Raw genomic sequence first — 20828 nt, 5'->3', positions numbered from 1 at the left:
TTGCTTTTAGTCTTTTTAGGATTTACTCTGTAGGTGCACAAAAACCTTTCCACGATGGTGACAGTTTTACAGTTTTTCTAGTGCTTGGAAGAAAGTTCCCATAGGCTGTATGAGATGTTTGTCAGAATAAAAAAAAACCATTGTGCTAACTTGTGTTGGGATGCAGAAATTCATTACCTTCCCTTTTCTTTTTGTCCTTTCATATACTTCGTTTGGGAAAACTACTACCCACAAAACATCTGTTTTGGGGTTGGTTCGTTCTTCAGACTGAAAAAATGTGTTTCCAAATAGAGCTGATTTTAATTAGATGGTTTAGCAACATATTTGTTGCTTTTGTGAATATATTGTTATCCCTTGTTTTATTGCTGAAACCATGGTTAGGGAAGTGACTTACTGCAAGTTCATAGAGAATATATTGTGAGAAATTGAGAAAGCTGTAAAAAATGCTGATACAGCATTCATTATGTAATAGAAGATGTTGCATGCAGTGTTATTTTTGAATTTCAGTTATATGAGACTAAGATAAGAATCAGTTACCAATTTCAAGTTCCATTATCCTGGCAGCACCTCAACTCCTTTTGGCAAATCATTTAACCTTCTCTGCTTCCTAGCTAACAATTTTAACTTGTGATCTTATTTTATTTATTTCCCAGATGTACTCGAAGTATTTCATTCATATGTGTAAGTACTTTGAGGAGAATTATATTTATAAATAAAAAATACATAAATCTTTATTATATTATGTACACATAATATTATACATAATATTATATACACATTTGTAGGATTAAGATTGTGCTCTCCATCAGTTAACAAAATTTTATTTTATTTCCTTTGACAATTAAATCTGTCTTGACAGCTTGTTAACTCATGGTTAACAGAAAGTGAACAGAAATTAGGATTTTAGTATCTTCTTAGAGAAACTCTGAAAATCATTACTGCCATAAGAAAGTTGTCCCACATCCATGGGTAGAATTTTTTTCCTTTCTCCTTACAGCTATTAGTGCTGTTAAGATGGCTTACAAAGGAACTGGCTGTTCTGAACACTCAGGTTCATCACAAGTCAGTAACTTTCAGCCTTTTTCAAAGTATTTCTATGTTTCTTTATTTTCCAGGAGAAGTGTGAGCTCTAGCATAGGTTATTCAAGGCTTGCTTTTCTTAGCAGCCTTGTGAAGACTTCTTAAAATAGTGGTTCTATAGACTAGAGGAGGAAAATTGCTGATCTAAGTGCTGATCCTTATTTTTTCTATTTTGTTCCTTGTCAAAGGGAACTGTAGTACATTCTGGCATGATTCTAGAGGACACACTATATCAAGTAGTGTGTAATGCCAGAGGTCTGCAATGGAATTGTGACTCAGACTATCTGATTTATGTAGACATTTTAACAATTTGGCATCCTTGTATCCATCCAAGCTGGATCCATTCTGATCTTCTGGGTTAGGAACAAATAGAAAGGAAAAGCTTTTTAATTCCTCAGTGGAATCATTCCTAAAATGGAATGCATGGACCAAGCATATCAAAACAGTAATTTGTCTGGAGAGCAAAACTGTGTAGGATTAGAAAGCCATATCCAGTGCTTCTTTGTCCTTGTCTGTTTCTTGTTTGCTTCAGTCTGTCATGAAATAGCGTGTGTTAATTAAGTTTAATTTGTCAAGAGCAAATAATTTAAGTTGTTAATCCAAACAACAAGTGACTTGAGAAAGTAGATATAGAAACTTGAACTAATGAGGTTAGAGATGCTCATGAGTCAAGGTTTGTTCATGATGACAGTCCAGTGATAGTGACTGATGTTCGTGCCTACCACGCTTGAGCATTCTTTGGAGACAAGCTTCCCAGGCTCTCCTTTCTGACACTTCCCATTATGCCTACAGACCAGAAAGCAGAACTGCACCTGTGAAGGGTACATGCTAGCTTTTATTGTTTCCCAGTCCTGAAAACTAGATTGTGTCTACTTAGCTGGGAGCAGCAAAGTATAGTCACCTCCTCTACCACTTTTTTCCACTTCTGTTGTTTTGAGGTGGTTTCCAAAAATCTAATACCCTTTGGTACCACAAAGGTCATCACTGGCACTTAGTTTAAATCAAGTTATGAGACCAAGCCAGTTGGGCAATTTAACAGTTAAAAAGAATTGATTTTAAGGAGTTTTTCACTATACCTCTATGATCTTTAGAAGCAGTTTTTCCCAAATATATACACACACATATGCACATACACAAGCACATCATCTTTGCCTGAGATGATGTTTCCTAGGAAACTTTACTTACTCAGGTATCAGTGGGTCCAGTTAATTGTAATCAAAAGGTCTAGCTAGTATGGCAACAGTTTAATGTGCTTTTATTCATTACAGTTATACAATCTTTTTTGGTTTTTCCACGTTGTAATTTGCCATGAAATGACTGCATTATGCTCCTCATGCTCTTCTGGTATGGCATGCTGAGAAGGCTAAAGTTTGTTGCGTGTTGAGCACACACATTTGCTTGACATAATCTACTGCTGCCACTGTCTCCAGTTTCTGGGCTGTAATTGAGGTTTTCTCAGAGCTATGAAGATTTTAACCAAAATGTCGTAGCGATGATCAGCAGCACAAAGTGCGACTTGCTCCCAGAGTTTGCAGAACAGCACTTCTAAAGAAACACTTGGTACAAAATAAACAGGTTTCAGAGGAAAGGAAGGGTGCCCAGTCCCTGAGCAAATACAAGGCAGCTGACATGGGTCACCCAAGATCTCTCCCCTCCAAATATCCCAAAACTTGCTCTGTTTTCAGCAGAAATGGAGCTGCTGGCAAAGTTTGGACACCGCCTCTTTACCAGGAGCCCTGAGCACTGAACAAAGCAGGAGAATTATGTAACCATGAACAATAGGTGCTGTAAATATTAATAATAAATATTATTTAAAGCACTTGAGAAAAGTGCCTTTATCCTCCGGATTTATTCATTCAGAGGCCCATTTCCAGCACTGTCTGATATATTGGACACTTTTCAAGAATGGGAACAGCCCTGGGAGCATCTGACATCAGGATTGAGCTGCAGGGAAGGATTTCTCCTGGATGAGGAGGTGATTTTGTACAGGAGGCAGTGAGCAAGAGTCCTCTGCCAGGGATTTTGTCTAAAGCCCAAGGGGGAAAGGAAAATCAGGATGCAGGCCTTGGTCAAGGGAGCAATTGCTTCTGGAAATGGATTTGAGTGGGCTGGGATGAAGGAAGTGTTTTGGAACAAGTCACCTGGAATCTGTAGTCTCATTTTTTTCTCACCCCCTTCATTTCCTTCATGATTTTTTTTCTTTTTTTCTGAGGGGTTGTTTGGTTAAGTTGGGTTTTGTAGCTTTCATTTTTGTAGTATTTTGTTTATCAGTTATCCTATGTAGGGCAGAATGCTCTGTGAAACATGGTGTGGATTGTATAGAATATAGTTCACTCAACTAACACCATCTAATGTGCTACCTCAGTGAGGTGTATTTTTCAATTAAAATTTAACATATTGTTTCCATTGTGCTGTTATAACGGGGACCATTTTCTTCTACTTCAAGTGTGGTTTTATAAATTCTAAGATGAAAATAAGTTGAGAGAACTGTGCCAAGAGGAACTGCAGTCATATATGTGAGTCATAAATATTTTACTTAATTGGGGAAATTGCTCATTCTGTTACAGATTACATCTATTCCTAAATATTTTATTCAATAGCTAGAAAAATGTCCTTTCTGGGTCTTTGGTCCTTCAGCACATCACTAACAGCAGCATTTGGGTTCCAGACTGATTCACTAAGAAATCCCTTGCTTCCTTTGGGATATGCACCCAAAGATCTCTCCAAAAGCTGTACTGGATAGATGTGGACTATTGTGTGGGTTTTGTTTATTCCCTAGGGTGCCCAGGAGGTCACTTTTGGGTTCAGATCATCTCCATTCAAGATGAGTAATTTGTTGGCTCCTGGTAATCCTTCAGAGGATGTAGCAGGGTACAAGTTGCTTCTGCCTAACTGGAGCACCTGGCAGCAAGGCCGATTCAGATTGTATAATCAATATTCAGTACTTTTGTAACTTCATCCAGATGCTGAGAGCAGAGGGGCAATGTCCATACATTTTGTTGTTGTAAATCCTTTCACAAAAATCAAACAATTGCCAAGAATGTGTAAAATATCAAAGTAAGAGGCAATTATAATACAATAATTGATGCCAGATGGACTTCTGCACCTGAGATCAGTCAGCATGCCAGTGAAAAAGAGCCATTTACTGCAAGCAACACTACAGCATATGTCAGGGTAGCATCAGCATCTTTTCAAACATTATTTTAACCATTTTGAAAGCTTCTAAAGTGTTGACTTTCTTGCTGTGGTTGTTCTTAGACATCACAGCAAGATCCTTTCCTGTTAAAGATTTCCTGAGAAGGAAATATGATCTTCACTCTCCCTAACTCCTGTTGCCATCATCAGGTTTGGCAAAATTTCATTAAAACTTAAAAGTAAACCCTTATTTAAACAGTAACTAAAGATCATTGGTTAGCTGCTTTCAGAAAGCCTTGTTATCTTCAGGCAATGAAAAACAATGAGATAATATTTTCTTAAACATTATCTAGCTATTAAAGTAATTTTTTAAGAAACATTTCCATTTCCAAAACTGAATTTATTAGTTTGTAAAGGTTGATATTTTTTGAAGGAAGCACGAACTTGCCTCCACTATGCAGCTGCTTTTTCTAATATGAGATTTGGAGGTTTGTTTGCTTTTAAGAGGTGGTGAAAGGTCACTTGAGTATCACTTCAGGCTTTGGTATGGTATCTTTCCCCTCTGTAATATGTGGTGGGTGGGTGAGATGAAGACTATATTGTGCATTTTTTTGTTTTGGCCATTTCTTTCTGGTGTTCTTGTAGTTATTGGGGATGGGGGGGCGTGTAGAAATGCTGTTTTCTTAACTATTCTCTTTTGTTATTTTCATACAATTTTTTTTTCCATCATTCAAAACCTGAGCTACCTTTAAAGTAATAGAGGTCTGTAGACTGGAGGAATTTTCCAGTTCTGTGAAACAAACTTCAAGGGGATTCTGGAAATGCTTGGTGTACGCTGCCTAATTTTTCTGTCACCTTTTCACACCGAGTGCCTCTGTGTGCTGTAGGACAGTCCAGTTTGAGGATGAAGTGAGTGCTCACTGGAGGTGTTTGCACAATTCAGAGTACTGGAGCCCTACCCACGACCCTCATTGCTTGGATAGTCTCATGAAGTATTTCCAAGTATAAGTTTGAACTGGAGAGTGCAGGGACCATAAGGGGTCCAGTGAAGAGATCTGCACACACCTCTGCAGCCATGCAGTGCAGTGAGGTGACTGTTAATCTCCCTCTCCTGCTCCATGGACTGCAGTTCCCCTGGTGCCAGCTCCCAGTGCGTGGCCGGCACCACACATGTCAGTGGGAGCAATTGGCACTCAAAGTGCACCTAAGGGCAGGCAGGACTGGAGACCTGGAAGGACTTCTTCAGAAAGTTATTCCATTCACCTTTGCATGCCCTGAGACTGACAGATGCACTGAAGTTGAGCAAATTTCTGGTGGTGGGTCTGTCTTCCAGGCTCTAACTCACACTAGGAAACGTTATTGAAACCCTGAAGCGTAGCTCCTTCGTGCTGCGCCTCAGGATTCCAGCAAGTTCTGGCACACTGACCATAATGCATACAGGTTTATAGCACTATTTATAAATCTCTTGAGTTTCCTTTTGTATTGTTTCTTGCTGAGGGAGTGTGGGGATATGCAATTCATCCCATCAGATTTTATTGAGGAGTTATCCGCAGTCATGTGCAGGCTGGATTCTCTTGAGAAACAACATCTGTTTTCTGCAGTATTTCAAGTTTGAAACGGTTGTGAGTTGTTACAGCTCATTTAATTAACAAAAGGATACAATTAAAAATGTGAATTACTTGTGTTTTTTGTCAAACAATGTTAACTCCATAAGCCACAGAATAGGGAGGTTTCCTCTATAAGCTATTTTTTGATTTTTCAGTATTTTCTAATGAGTTGTTTGCCATATTTTATGTAAGCACAGATTCCTCTGATTTTCTTTCTCTCTTCAACAGAAACCATGTTATGCCTGTAAAACAGACCCTTCTTGTCTTATAGGTGAAAAAGACACTAAGCATGAGTTGGATGTGGTCCTTGGGACCATCTGTTTTGCAAATTGTGCCATTGTGCTAACCCTGTTAAGGCAACCTCAAGTTCTGCTAGAATCTTTTCATATAGATAAATGAAAAAATACAGATACATATATGGATGAATACACTTCAAAGGCAGGATGTGAACCACTGATAGGCATATAGGTATGATAAAAAAAGGAAGCTAAGCAGCATAGTTCCTCGTGGGACCGCAACAAACCTGGTGAGCAGAGTCTTGGTGCTTGACTGTCTACAACTGTTACCTAGATCTCATGGCCAACTCAAATCACAAGTCAACACACAACTGTAATTTAAATGAAACTTAGTTACTCTTCCAGTAACTTTGGACGCATTTGTGGAGAGGGTGTGGAGCAACACTTTCATTTGGCTTCCTTGAAAATAACCGGCATTCTCCGTTTGTAAGGAACCTCATTATGGTTTGTTTGTTCAATCATGTAAGTAAACTTCTGGGGACTTATAAATGGCGAATATAACAGTAGCCTTCAGGCATTCTTAACTAAAATTGTATTTTATCTTCCACCAGCTGTGCATTTCTAGGAGTGTAAATGATCCTTAGGATAAGCTGTCTGTAAGACTTGATGCTCTAAACACAGAGAGCCATAGTAACAAATAGCACTGTATTTTTCACATCATCTTTCTGCAGTTGATTCACTCTCATGGATGTATGGACAGTTGCACGGTTTGTAGAGAAAATGGTCTGTTCCTAGAAAACTAGTTCCTCTTAATTCCTAAATTATTTGTAGAATGTTTTTTTTCCCTGGCATGAAGCGTTCATATGAATTGCATTAAGCCTTAAGGTACCAAGCTTACACCTTATATTTTCCTTCTCCCAAGAAAAGCGTGATAATAGCAGTTTTGGTCAAATTAAGTACTGATTATTTCAGCCATCTAAATCTAGTTTGTGATTTTCAGTGGATAAGGGGCTGTCATTGTCCACTTCTTACCCTGTTCTTGTCTCACAGCCACGCTGTGCAATGTTGCATAGTTACCAATCTATAACCCAAATGTTGTTGCAATAGAGTGGGGAGTTTTGTTGCTCTCTGGGCAATATATAGAGGATGTGTATTTTATGAGATGCTAAGCAAGCTGCTGCATGACTATAAATGTCGGTGGGTTTTTCTCATGCTGTACATAGCTGCTAATAAAGTGATTTACGTTTTAAGCATGTTTTCACTTTCGTTGTTCATTCTGCTTTTTTCAAGTTTGAAAACTGAAGTAATTTTAGTAATTAGTTATTTCAGGAAGACAGGTGGAGATAGTCTGCTGGGCACTGTGTACAGAAAGTGCTAAAGCCAGGAGGTGGTTGGCTTTCCCCTTTCATGCACAAAAATCTGAGCTCTGGTAACTGAGGAAAGGGAGAGGGATCCCTCTGGATCATGCCTGGTGGAATAAAGACCAACTCACTTATTAATGCCTTCATTCAGCATCATGGAAAATGGTGAGGGGGAAGAGGATCCTGAGCCTGCAGCCATGTGGAAAGGCAGTCAGGTGAAGCCTCACTGCAGCCTTGCAGCCAACTGAGCCCTCTTTTCTTTCCTGCCTTTGTGGTTGAAGGAGAGAAATGGAGGGCTGCAGAGGGAATAATCAGCAGTACTCTCCTCAGCCAGGCAGCCATCTCCTCCTATTGACCTTGGAGTAATGAAAAAGGGATAGCTTCTTCTGCAGGTTACTTCTGTATGTACAGATAATGAGAGCAGAGAGTAATGATCATAAATCTACATGGCTTTGCCTGTTTGAAAGTCTGGGCCATGGGAAAAATGACAGTACATAGTTTATTTTCAATCTGTAATTCACATACATATTTGTTCCAAAGTGTTTCTTCTGGAGGTTTTTTTTTTTTGCCTTGTACTTCATTTTATGCAGCAGTGGTTTTAATTCAAATGAATCTATTCCCTTTCGTTCAGTTTTCAATATGAGAACAGCTGTATTTCCCAAACCAGCAATAAACTGGTTTGATATTTGCATTTTTTTAAGTGTAGTAACTTTTCATTAGTTAATACAGTAGAGTTATACTGGTGTAGAAATGTGCCTATGAAAGAAAAAAAAAAACAAGTCCTAAATATGAAATAGATGTGTAGGACCGGTATTTAATATTTCTTTTAGAAAACAAAAATAAATAAAATAAAATTTAAAAAAAAACACCACCCAACAACAAAAAATTCCCTCCCTCAAAAAAAAAAAAAAAAGGAAAAGTCTTCTTAAAAAAAACCAACAAAAAAATAAAAGGAAAAATTAAAAAAAATAAAATTAAAAAAAAAAAACACCTTGGAATTTGGGAGTTCGCTTTCAGATGTTGAACTGCCATACACAAAGTAACCAGAAAGTTGTCTTTGGCAATTGGTTCATTCCCCTCCCAGTGAGATGAATTTCATTAAGGCAGTTCCTTGTCAAACATTAACTCAGAAACTGGAAGGAATCTGAGACAGAAAATAATTAAGCAACCCTAATGATGTAGTAGTCCAACTACTGTGGCCAATGGATCAAGAATTGTAGCAAGGTGTTTTAGTACTTAGCTAAGATGCCAGGGTAATGTCAGCCAATAAATGATGTCATGCAGTCAGAGGCAGGGTTTGGTCAACACAAACTGACAGTTTTGTCTTTTAATCCTACTACGTACCATAACAAAACATTAGGAAGAACTATATTTAAAAACAGAGGAAATGTACTGAGCCACTAGGAGAGCTTGTTGCATTGTTTTCCGTCTGAGCTAGATCTCAAGTGAGATGATGGCTGCGCCAGTACTGACCTCCCAAGGCGCCTTTCCCCCTCCCCAGCACGGGATTAACCTCTGAAATGGCAGCAGCATTTCCTCTCTGGAGCAAATGGGACTGTGCTGGGGAGGTTTTACATTTTGCTTGTATTCCCATGATGGAGTCATTACGTGAGAGTTGGGAGCAAGGCTGAAGCATAAGGGAGATGCTGACCCCCTCGCTGAGAATGCAGCACTTGGGGTTGACGGAATGAAACACAGTCCGACCCACAGCGTGGGGGGCCTGTAAGTCTGGCACTCTGGAGCAGCTAGGATGGTGGTCATAAGTTTTTCCTCTTTGGAGGCCAATTATCCTGTTAGGGCTTGCCTTTGGCCAGAGCAAACACTGTAGCTGAGCTGTGCTTCTTGGGGAATTAGGGAGGATGGAGGGAGGAGGTTGCCTGGCTTTGAGCTCTCTGCTGGAGAGCTGGAGGTGAGGGCTGGCCGCAGTGTACTCTGGCTGCTCCCGCGGCACAGCCTGGGGCCTGGAGGTGATCTGGTCATGTGGTAAGCACATTTAGTTCATCAGCCAACCAGCCCTGGCCACAAAAACATGTACTGACATCAGTTTAGTGTGTTGAACAAGGTTGGTTGCAGTAAGACGAGTGCCAGAGCCAGCTCCAAGGCAGAATCATTCAAGGGGTTTCCAGGGTGAAAATTCCCTCTTCTAGCAAGCTGTTTCAGCTCACTCATGAAGACATACCCTAATCTGACCCTTTGTGTAGGGTATTGTGTTTGGAGTGTTTCTGGTACTCACGTCTGTATAATTTTTTTTCCTACACAGCCATGTTTTAAGGTTACCTCCTGTGGTCAGGTTAACCACCTGTTTTCATGAACTCTGCTGACTTGCCCTGGCAAAAGTTTGTTCCTCAGAATCTAGCAAAGAAGTTTTAATGCTTAAAGACTCTCAGCCAACAGTCAAGCAAAGTTGAATTCCAGGTTTGTTTCAAGAGATTGTAAGGTCTTTCATCAATTTAGATAATAATATAGGGCCTATTATAGCAGGGACATTATCCACTTTCTCCGCTTATGAGGTTAAGATATCAAAAGGTTTTAAGGAGTCATTAAACCCAAATGCTGATTTTAGAGTTCCTTGAATTAGTGGAAATATAGTGAGATATTCAGGGTGTGAATCCAAAGTGATATTCAGGGTGTGAATCCAAAGCGACCCAAGTTGATCTAAATGGGTTCTATTTTAAAACTGTCCCACAGGCACAGCCTTTACACTGTGCCAGTGGGGGCACTGGGAATGGGAAAGCCCTTCCTGGCTTAAGGGCTGAAACAGGAGAAAATGAAGCAGATCAAAAACCAGCATTATTCTGCCAAACTTGCTCTCCAGACATCTCCTTTGCAAGGGAGAAGCGAGGAATCCTGAGGCAAGGAGTTGGGAAATGGGGGAACCTCTGGTTTAAAGAGACTTAAACTGTTGTGGGGCACTTCAAGATTTCAATGTCAGTCATGTGCTGTTAATTGCTGTTAAAAAAGCAATTTCAAATAATAGCGTAAATAGCCTGAGCAGAGCTGTAGCTAACTGTGTAATTTAATTCCATGAAACTATTGACATGTTTAAAAGTATGCAGATGCTAGTGTCTTATGCTAGATCAGGATCTTAATTATGCATAGTTTGAGATAATTGGGTTGCTTTAGCTTACTATCTCAACCTGTTAATTCTAACTACTAAATTAAGATTCAGCTGTAATTCCTGTATGTTTAGTAGAACTATTTCAATTTGCTCCTGACATTAGGTAAGTGTTGTGATTAATTCTGCTTCTGTATTCTGGTTTTCTGTGGGAGAGTTTAACACGTTCATATCACCAGGTAAAGTCAGACAATTACGTCTTTGCCCTTTGCTGTGTGATTTTTTTTTTCAGGAGATGTAAATGGATAAATGTTCTGGATAAATATTTTGGTGAACAAGCAAGTCCCAAAGGGTGTTCATTTTGTTATAGAACTTGTTCTTAGGTTGATGGGCTAGCCTGTATTTTTTGGCTTTTTTTTTTCTCTTTCTTGTCTTTTAGAAACTCATACTTAAAAATTAATCAAAAAAGTTTGACATTTTTAACAGAAACAAAAAATGCGGTACAGATCACATCTGTGGTCGAGCCTGTGTTGAACAATCCAACCTTTCTCTTAATCTAAGGTTTACATGCAAGGGTAGACTGATTATCTGCTTACAGGTGCAGGAGTATAACTGAATGTCATTGTTTCCACAGATGAGCACCATGCCAGGACTGCCCACAAGGCCGTGCTTCTATGACATTGACCTTGACCCCATCACAGAGCAAGTGAAAGGATTGTTTTGAGCGTGACATCCAAATTCAGGTCAGTCAACAGCCTTTATTTTCCTGTTCCAGCTTGGGGGAGGATGTTTGTGCCTAGTATGTGTGTAAGAAAGGTTGTCGGGAGTTTATCTAGGCTTTAGTTTCAGAAAGGATTTCAGACACTTTGAGGGTGTATTTCATAATGTGCAATTTATCACATAGGTTTTTCATTTGCTGAACAGTGACTGGCACTTTGCTGTTGTCCACTAATGGTGCCTTTGGATTTCCTGGCACTGTCAGTTTGGCATCAGGAGGAGACAGTTCTGTAACTGTACTGCTCTTGGCTATGGAAAAAGGCAGTGTGAGGAAACCATGTCATCTTACTCACCTCGAAAGAAATACTCCTTGATACTGCACTCACGTGGCAGTGTGTGTCTGTCATTACCTAGGTATCAAGGAAGATACTTCTCAGTTTGTTCATGAGCTCTGCTTCGTTTATTCGTGTTTTGTTTTCATAGCTGTTATCATCTCTCTCAAATGGTAATAAGCATTTCAGGAACACAAAGCTCTCCTCTTAGGCTGTTTTTCATGCTGGATTCTCTCGCTTTTCCTCGAAGGTTGCAGTTCCCCCACCACCTCCTCCCTTTCTCTAAGTACTTAATCTTCTTGGTGTCCTGCTTTAATTTGGTGCAGCACATGTTCCTCACTTAAAAATACAAGATGTTATGAAAATATTTCATGCTCCTCCACTTTAACCTTTTAACATAATAAGTGGAGTAAGAGAGAATGTAACCCTGACTGAAACAAACCATGTGTGCCTGTCAGGGGATTCTCTCCTTTCATCACTTAGCTCTCTCCCCCAATAGATTGGTCTGGAGAGCAAAAGGGTTTTTGTTTTTTAAGACAGAACAACACTATTACTATGAGCTAATAGGACTGTGATGGGACCCCAGATCAGCCACAGCTTTGAGGTGAATGTGCCCAGGTGCTTCAGCCCTGCTTTAGCAGTCCTTTCTTACTGTGGACTGAGAGAAAGGGCTTTCATTTTCTATTTCTGAGTTTTGATGGATTGTTTGGAGGAGGGGAGAGGTTTGCACAACCCAACCAGATCAAGTGAACTGTTCACTTGCCCACACATTCACGTGAAGCCACAATATTCATGAGAATAAGAGATTCTGAGAGCAGATTCCACCAGTTTGTGTGTGTGCCAGTCAAGACAAGTAAAAAGCACCTACCTTGAAAGTTAACCTGCATGCACAGGTAATTAGCTGTATGCAAGCCATCCCTGACTATTCTGTGGCTGGGTGGTGTTGCATATACCACTCCTTGGCACATATCCCATTTTTGTTACTGATACACATGATATGTCTGGCAGCTTCATGCATACATATTGATTCATCATGTGTCAGTCATGTAATTGCTTCTGAATCATTTGGAGTGACTGTAGAATCCTAATGTAAAATCTATATGCAGATTCACATAGCCTGCTTAATTGGGTGTTTACTGCCTAGTCTTACACAAATCCATCCAAACCAGGGACTGATGAGTTTGGAAGAACAACAGTAATTAAGCAGACAAAACACTCCATTCCAACTGTGAAGGCCTTTCATTGGAAGCTGTGCATGAAATGAAAATGTTAAACTTAGCTTTTAGTCAGTGATGGTTTTGTCAGATATAAAAAGAAATGCTAACGAAATCACAAAAACATAATAAGTAGGAAATAACATATATAGCCAACTGTTAATAAATTAATTTCATTATAGAGGTATTGTTGGCATCTGATAGATGAATGATTCATTAAGTTTAAGCCTTTTAAAGAAAAAAACAGCTTGGTTATATATATATTTCACCAATATAGGCACATGCTGACCTGTGTTCCTACCTTTAACAATCTAAATAAATGCCTTGAGAGTATGGTAATACCCAGTGAGCACCACACAAGGTAATCAAGTGTTCATTTGCTCTAGAATTCATCTGGTTCATGTGCTACATTTGTACATTGCTAATTTTGGAAGAAGAGAGAAATAATATTCCCATGTAGTCTTTACTCCCAACTTTCTGTCAAAAAGTTTAGTAGTATCCTTTGTTTTCCCATACACACTGAAGTGAACCCACACTGTAGGTGATATTATACTTTTGAGGTCTTTGTGGGTTTGTTTCTGTGATGGCAAATCAAGGGGTTTTTTTTCATCTAATTTGAATTCTTCAGCATTTAATGTATGATGTAATATTACTAATAATATGGTGTTTTGCCAGCTCATTAGGGCTGATTCAGATCTTTAAGGCATTTTAACTGAAAAATATTTAGAAATTTGTGGAAGAGCTGCAGATATTTCATTACAAACATGAGACCTGAGAACAGTTGTTTTAGTGTGCAGTTAATATCCTCCTCTGCAGTGCTTATCTTCAGACCTGTGAAAGAGATGTAGGCAGAAGTTCCTGCTTCTCAGGATGCTGTGTGAGGCACTGGCTGAGCTAAAACACTGGGTGTCATTTGCCACTCTGATTTTTCTCTACCACTTCACACCAGTCATTTGAACATGGTCTAAAATGTCATAGAAGCAAAAACCTTATCATAAAAGTCAACTCTGTTTTTCCTCTGTTGACAAATAGCCAATACATGGGCAGACAATATTGCAGTCTCTCTGTAGGAGCAATGTGATCTATCAAAAAAATGAAACACTAGTATACAGAAATGAACCCAAAGGAATCTGGCTAGTCCTTTGTCACTGGCCACTTAAATTATACTACCCAACTCATCCACTAAGAAAGTTGAAATTGTTTCCTTAGGAGCTGTCTGTAGAGAGCAGCAGTCAGAGTAGGACTTACCTGGAGGCAAGTCTGCCAATAGGAAGGAAAAAAAAAAAAAAGTAATATTTGCTTAGTGAGGGGAAGTCCCAAACTGGACTTGCATGAGTAAAGTCTCTTAAGGACCCTTGTGAGCTCTAAGGATCCCTCTAGTTTAATCAGTGGCAGTAGATGCCTGCTCTTACTGTGCAGGCTCTGAGTATCTGGGTTGATGGCAGGATGGGGGAAATTGTTCTCCCCAGTCGGTTGTGACTCCTCCTAAGGCTGCCACTGCCCACAGTGTCTCACACTCTTCAACACTGGCAAAGCATCAGAATTATTTTAACACACAGCCTGGATACTTTGAGCTTTTCTGAACTTGAGAGGAATCAGGGCTCTGCCTGTGAGCATCTTCATGGCCATAAAGAAGTCCATAAAGAGAGAGGAGACCAAAACTGGTGTTCTAAATTTGCAAACTATTTGTTTGATGTTTTCATCTTAATTTATTCAAATACAAATAGAAAGTGTTTTAAGACCTTTCCCTCACATCCACTAAACTGAGCCTATGGTCAAAAAAACTACTTCCTTTAGTCTCATTCCACAGTATTAACTTTCAGTCAGCAACAATTACTACAGTAACGTGCACTCTGAAGTCTGTATCATGCTGGAGTACGAGTACAAAATTTTGTTTCTCACCTAATAGGGCTGCACAGATAATAAATAGGAGGTGCATATGGCATAACTATACATTTTTGTTTATTATGGTTAAGGCAAAAATATCCCATTTCACTGAAGCACTCATTTTAGAATGTGACACCTTTTTTTTTTTCTTTAAAGAAAGCAAAGATATCTTGTTTCAATGTATAAATTTCTTATCTTTGTCATTTCAGAAGCCTGAAAATTAGACACTCCAACTTTCCTGTTTCCTGCAAGTAGGAGACAAAAAATGAATCTGAAATATTCCTGTTATGTGTCTCTGGAGCAATGTCAAGATAGACCAAAGAGCAAAAGTTTACTCTTTCTTCAAACTAGTTTTTATGATGAAATATAGCTGTACAGTTAAAAAAAAAAAAAAAACACATGGCAAGCTAAAGTTTTACTCTCTGTAATGCAGGAAGCTCTCTACTAGGGCTTATGCTTGTTTGTGGATAAAATGACATTGAAAAAGAGCAGTTTTTCAACTCAGAGTTTTTGTCTTTTCTCAGAGGAGTGCACAGAAGTATTTCCTTTATCTTGGCTATCTACTAAAAACTTGCATAAACATGATTATGCTGTGTGACCAAGCCTATTTCTCTCTGAAAAGTACACTTTTGCTCATGGCATTCAAGAGCTGAAACTACACACAGATTAACTGCACATTTTTGAGTTATCATCAAGCGTTGCTCTGGATGCGTTTGGGCAACAGCCGAGCTTCAAGCAAGGAAGATATTACACAGAGAAAGAACAGAGCATGTATTTTGTAAAAAGTTTTTAATGTATAATTTGTTTCCTTGTTGGGCAAAGATCTTTTGAAACACTTAAGCTGCGGCTGTCTTGTATCCATAGGTCTGTCTTTATCCGAAGCGTTACAGGCTGTCCAGCTGATTATGTGCTTGTTGTGGTGAAGCTGGTTGTTCAGACAGGGCACTGCTCCTTCTGAAGCGCTGTTTTGCTCCTGTTCATGGCTAATGAAGCCTCCTGCTGTGCTGGCTCCCGACCTAGAGTTCTTCCCTGGCAGTACACAACGGCCCAGTAACAACAGAGGAACGTCCATCAAGCAGGGATGCAGACAGGGCACAGCTTTTTTCTACTTCATTTTGCAGGTTTTAACCGCCACACTTGTAAAAGTGGAGAGTATTTCCATTTGAAGGGGCATTCAAACAAGTTGAATTACAGACTGTGTGGTTTCATTTGTCTCAGTAACTTTCCTCGTTTTTCCTAAAACTTGTAGCAAAACAAGCCTTAGGCACAGGATACTGCATTGAACTTTCCAAACTGCTACTCCTCAGGAAACTCTCGCTGACTGACTGTTGGTTCCTTCAATAACAAAAAATGCGACAGAACAATAGGGTGAATCGAGACAATAGGCCATTGTTTTTTTTAGGTAAAAAGCGGTGAAATAATGATGAGAGAGTTTATTTTCCTGGTGACGTTTTCCATCCTGTCGCTTTGCTCTGCTTACGCACATCTGCATGTTATGGGCTTTTGCCGTGTAGCCTTGGTTCCCTTCTTCAGAGCTACATTTGGAGACTTAATTATCTCAGGAACTCTGTAGTAATTGAGGGGTTTGTTTTGGTTCTTAAAATCATGCTTCGTTATTTATAAACTCAAAACTATAATTATGGACTGGAGAGCAAACTGGGGACAATTAATTGTCTGTACCTTCCCTGGAGTAGCACGGAAATGTCTGCTGACTGCATTTCAGTGCTATTCATAGCATGGTCCTCCAGCACCACGGGGATTGCTGTGAAGATAAGTGTAAAAACTAGAGCAATTTAATATTTTATCCTTACTAGACGATAGAGCTCATAACAGCCTAGACTGTGGATGCTTTAATTACACTGGGGCATGACAAACATGATAAGTAGAAAGTCAGATTCAAGCTCTCAGAGCTGCTGGGAAGAGAGATTTCTTATATTTTCTATTAAATTGTGCCACAAAATACAACTCAATGTTATTCATACACACAACAGTGTTGTAAATTGGTCTTGCACACACTCATTATCTAGCCAAGAAATAGCCAAAGAGTTTTGGAAGAAAATAAGTGTGGTTTCAAGACTTAGTTTTCTAGTAGCTTCCTTACAAGAAAAATAAACAAGGTTTTCCCTCTATTTTGTCCAGAGAAATTTTAAAAATACATAATTGTGCCTTTCTTGGAGTCACTGCGGTTCCCCTGCAGGTGCACTGGAATTGTCCCCATGCAGTGTGGGATGCTAAATGTGGCACTGTCTGATGGCCTGTGAAGCTTCTGTATGGATGTGGATGTTTGAGCAACAAGTTTTATAAGTCATCTCAAGCTGCTATTAGAGACTTTCTATAGTGTTGTCTCCATCTCATCCCTTCAGGCCACACTTGCTGGGACCATTTATCTGACCCAGCAGTTTCTCCTTAAAACACTATTCCAGCTCATTTAGTTGAGAGTTTGCAAACATCCTGTAATTTTTCTACTATCATATGCACAGGATTTGTTATATTGTTTAGATAGCTTCAGTAATTCAAAGAAAGCTGAAATGGCCACTTTTGTCATAGCTTTTCCCCCACCCCATCTAGTTAACTAGCTGCAAAATCTCTCATGCTATTGCATTTTTGCTCCTTTGATCCAAAGGGATTGAGCTATTGGCCACCAGCTGAGCCGCTTCCTCCAGGAGAGTTTAACGTGAAAAGTTTTTAAGATCAGTCTTATTGGTATGTGTGTCACTTGTTACATGGATGTGACTATGGGACTCCTTTGGTTTTTGCATCTACTCTGAGCAACATTGTCACATGGCAGAACCAGAGCTTTATAAGGCAGCTTGCCAAGCTTATCCCTGCATTGCTGAAGTGTGTTTAGCACCATGCGGTTGCTTATTGTCAGAAGATCTGCTTTCTGTAGTGACTGAATACTTTGCTATTGCTACTGCTGAACTAATTCTGCAATGACCTTGAAATACTTCAGAATACATGCAACAGGTTTCTTCATTTGTGGTGTGAAATTCAAGCTTCCACAATTTCAGTTGCTATGAACATGAAAATAAAGTCTGTGTGCTAACATTTAGTTTGCACAAGTGGTGCCTGTCTGAATTCATTAATAAATACATCCATTATTTAATACTGTTCTCTCTCAATGATCTTGTCTACTTAAATAGTGACTTTCCTTTTTTTTTGGTTAATTCCTCATAAGCCATTTAGTCTTGTCATGCCCATGTCTTCAGCTAAACACAGCTATGCCAAGGAAGGAGAGGAGCTCAGCCATGGGGTGGTGAAGCCAGATGTGAGCAAAGCATGAGACTTTTACCTGGCTTCCCAGAACCCAGGAAAGTGTTTGGTGCCTGGCTGTTGCCACAAAGGGCTGTGCACTAGAGGGCTGTCCATGGGTTCTTCTCCATCAGTACAGTCCTTTTGAAGTTGATTTGTGCTTGGGGAAGGACATATTAGGCTAACATCCTGTCCTGGTCCCAGAATAATCTTGCTGCTGTCTTTGGTCCTTGACGTGAAGGGCTGTGTCAGATACAAGGGTCAGTTGGACACTTTTCACTTCTCAGTTGTCAGCTGGATTTGTGTGAAGCAGAGTCAGGTACAGGAATATTATCTGTGGCCTTCTCAAGGCGGGATTCAAACACAAGGCTTGCAAAAGCTTCAAGAATTATGGGTGCTAAATCATTAGGCCGTAACAGAGCAGAAAACATCCTGGGAACATGAATTAATAAAATGTAGAAGGTATTGAGCATTGCAGGCACATAGTGGACAGTGCTCCCATTTTCTAAATAGCTACATGCAGTCCCAGCCAGGTTGGCATTAGTGCTGGGTTTTTAACATGCTTCTCATAGCTAGATTTCCAAGCAGCTTCTCTGCAGTGTTTCAGCCAGGACCTTACCCATATGGAACAAGTCTCAAGCACTGGGTTTGTTCTTGGTGGCCCATGGGTCTGCCCTGCTGACAGCCACCCCATCAGCCAGGGGTGAGTGTGGGAGGCATGTGCAAACTCTCCCCTCCACTGAATTACTAGGGTGGTGAGGGAGGGTGTTCCCCCTTTAAGCATGCAGGCTTTCATAGAATTTTCTTTGGAGAAAATATTTTAGAGAAAAATGTTAAGGCCAAGATATGACCCTCTGCTTGAGAGGGTTGGAATGGAAACACTGAAAGCTCCTTCAGGCATTTGTCCCGAGAACAGGACTGCTGTGCTATACATGTTACCATTCACTGTGGAGTTAAGGCCAGAGTGTTTACATAAAGTAAGCTAAATTCAAATATTTTCACAAGTGTGGTCATAATAATAGTTCCCTACTCCATGTGCTCGAGTGTAATGTATTACATACACACAAGCATGAGCAAGAATCAATTTGTGCGTGCAGCTTTTATGTAAAATCCTCAATATTTGCTTCCCCAGTAAAATTTTTAACTTAGATCTTTTGAGTAATCATTGGGAGGAGCTAAACTGCTACATACCAGCATGGGCTCAACTGGGCAGGACTCTAACAAACCTTATTAAATCAACCCTGCACTCGGTGATCTCCAGGTCCCTTCCAAGGTAAACAGCTCATCTCCTACGACCTGTTAGCAGAAAAAGTTAGCCCTGAGGAAGCCCAGGGCTGGAATACACCCCACACACACACCACAGGCACCTTAAAAACTTCACTTTGCAGAGTACTAATAAAAAAGAGGATATGTCAAATACAAGTCATGCCCACTTCTATTCAATACACTAAATCAAGGTTTAAGTTATGACATTTTAAAAGCTAAATTGTTTCCCACTGGGCAATTTCCATCGTGCTCTTTCAACTCAATTACCATCAACATCTGGTCAAAGTTACATTCTTAATGCCAAAGAAAAGTTTCAGCTTTTCAGGATACAGCCTCTTAGTTGCCTGTATAATGCAGGCCCTGCATGCTCTTATCGCACACACAGCTTATATTTATTCTTCAGAAAAATACAATTATGTCTGTATTTGTACAAAACACGTATTTATGTACGTGACGTGTAGCTGCACCATTATATGAACTCCAGTATATTTCCTTCCATTTTCTTTTTTTGAGGAAAGGCTGAAGGGGAGAAGAATGTCTGACTTGGGACAGCAGACCAGCCCCTACACAGCTTTCAGTCAGACAGAATCTCTGCAAGGACACAAAATCCCTTTATTCACTGGTTCTGTGCTTGGGTGCGACACCTATTCCCACTCGGCTCCAGCTCATCTCAATCACCTTGGTGTCTCCATTGCAGTCAGAAAAAGGTCTATTTGCCAACCTGTTTTTTTTTTCCAAGTGTTTGAGGTAAGTGAACCCTCCCTGAGGGAGGTTTCTGGGGAGAGCAACAAAACCAACATTTTAATTCCCATCTGCTCTTTATGACATTAGCTTGAGGTGGCAGTTTAATGAACCAGGCCCTGCACATCAGTGCCATACAAAGGTTGGTTTTTCCCCTATGTTTAGAATGTTCAACTGCTGTCATTCAGTGTCAGACATTAACACCTGGAAAAAGCTTGGTCATCCAGGAAGAAACCTGTATCTAATTCTGCTTCTTGAACTACTGAAAGTCAGGCAGACCTTAAACTTCAGTCCTGTCAGTAATAACCAAGTATCCAAGTTATTTAATTCTCAATAGTACGGGGGAAATGAAAAATAATAAAAGAAGAAAAACCATGAAAATGGTAAATGAAGGAACAAAGCATAGGAATCAAGTTCACTCTTTTGGGGCAGATTTGTATGAAAGCAGTTGTAAATCAAGGTGAGTCTAAGAAGTAATTTCACTAAATCTCACATAAAAAATTCCTTTAAGTGAAGCAGTATATAACTTAGCACCAACAGTTCTGAAGAAGGCTATATATAAAGCAAAAGTGCATCTAACTGCAAATTGCTGCTGAAAAAGGAACTTTTAATACTAATTTGATATTAAAGAAATACATTAAATCAGCACAATGTGTTGAAGTGTAACTGGAAAATAGCAGATAAAGAGATGACCAGTGAGTGAAAAATGTTGTCAATTAAAAAAAAAGGCTAAAATATCTTCTGTGGTAATAATGCACTTGGAAAGTTAATGCTGCTGGAGATGACCAAGAGACAATTCACAGCAAGGTGTTGTAAGCTGTTTCCCATCAATTCTTCCTCACAGTATGGATTACCAGGTCTCCAGAGACAGGAAGAAGATCTGGCATTGAGCTTGTGTCTGGCATTATCCACAGCAATTGCAGGGGATCAGAAGGGTGGCAGCAA

The 20828-nt window shown here is 39.7% G+C and overlaps 1 protein-coding gene across 2 annotated transcripts in view; it reads left to right on the top strand.

The window, feature by feature from the left end:
- MTHFD1L (methylenetetrahydrofolate dehydrogenase (NADP+ dependent) 1 like) overlaps positions 1-17712 on the top strand; it is a 145406-nt gene extending 127694 nt beyond the window's left edge. For both annotated transcript variants that reach the window (XM_030945820.1, XM_030945821.1), the window contains 2 exons: positions 11109-11217; positions 14834-17712. In XM_030945820.1, the coding sequence (XP_030801680.1) occupies positions 11109-11198 (90 nt within the window). In that variant the 3' untranslated portion in view covers positions 11199-11217; positions 14834-17712. The remainder of the gene's footprint in view (positions 1-11108; positions 11218-14833) is intronic.
- The last annotated feature ends 3116 nt before the right edge of the window (positions 17713-20828 follow it).

This window comes from Camarhynchus parvulus, chromosome 3 (genome assembly GCF_901933205.1).
Source record: "Camarhynchus parvulus chromosome 3, STF_HiC, whole genome shotgun sequence".
Lineage (NCBI taxonomy): Eukaryota > Metazoa > Chordata > Aves > Passeriformes > Thraupidae > Camarhynchus > Camarhynchus parvulus.
This window is presented reverse-complemented; position numbering and strand designations above follow the sequence as displayed.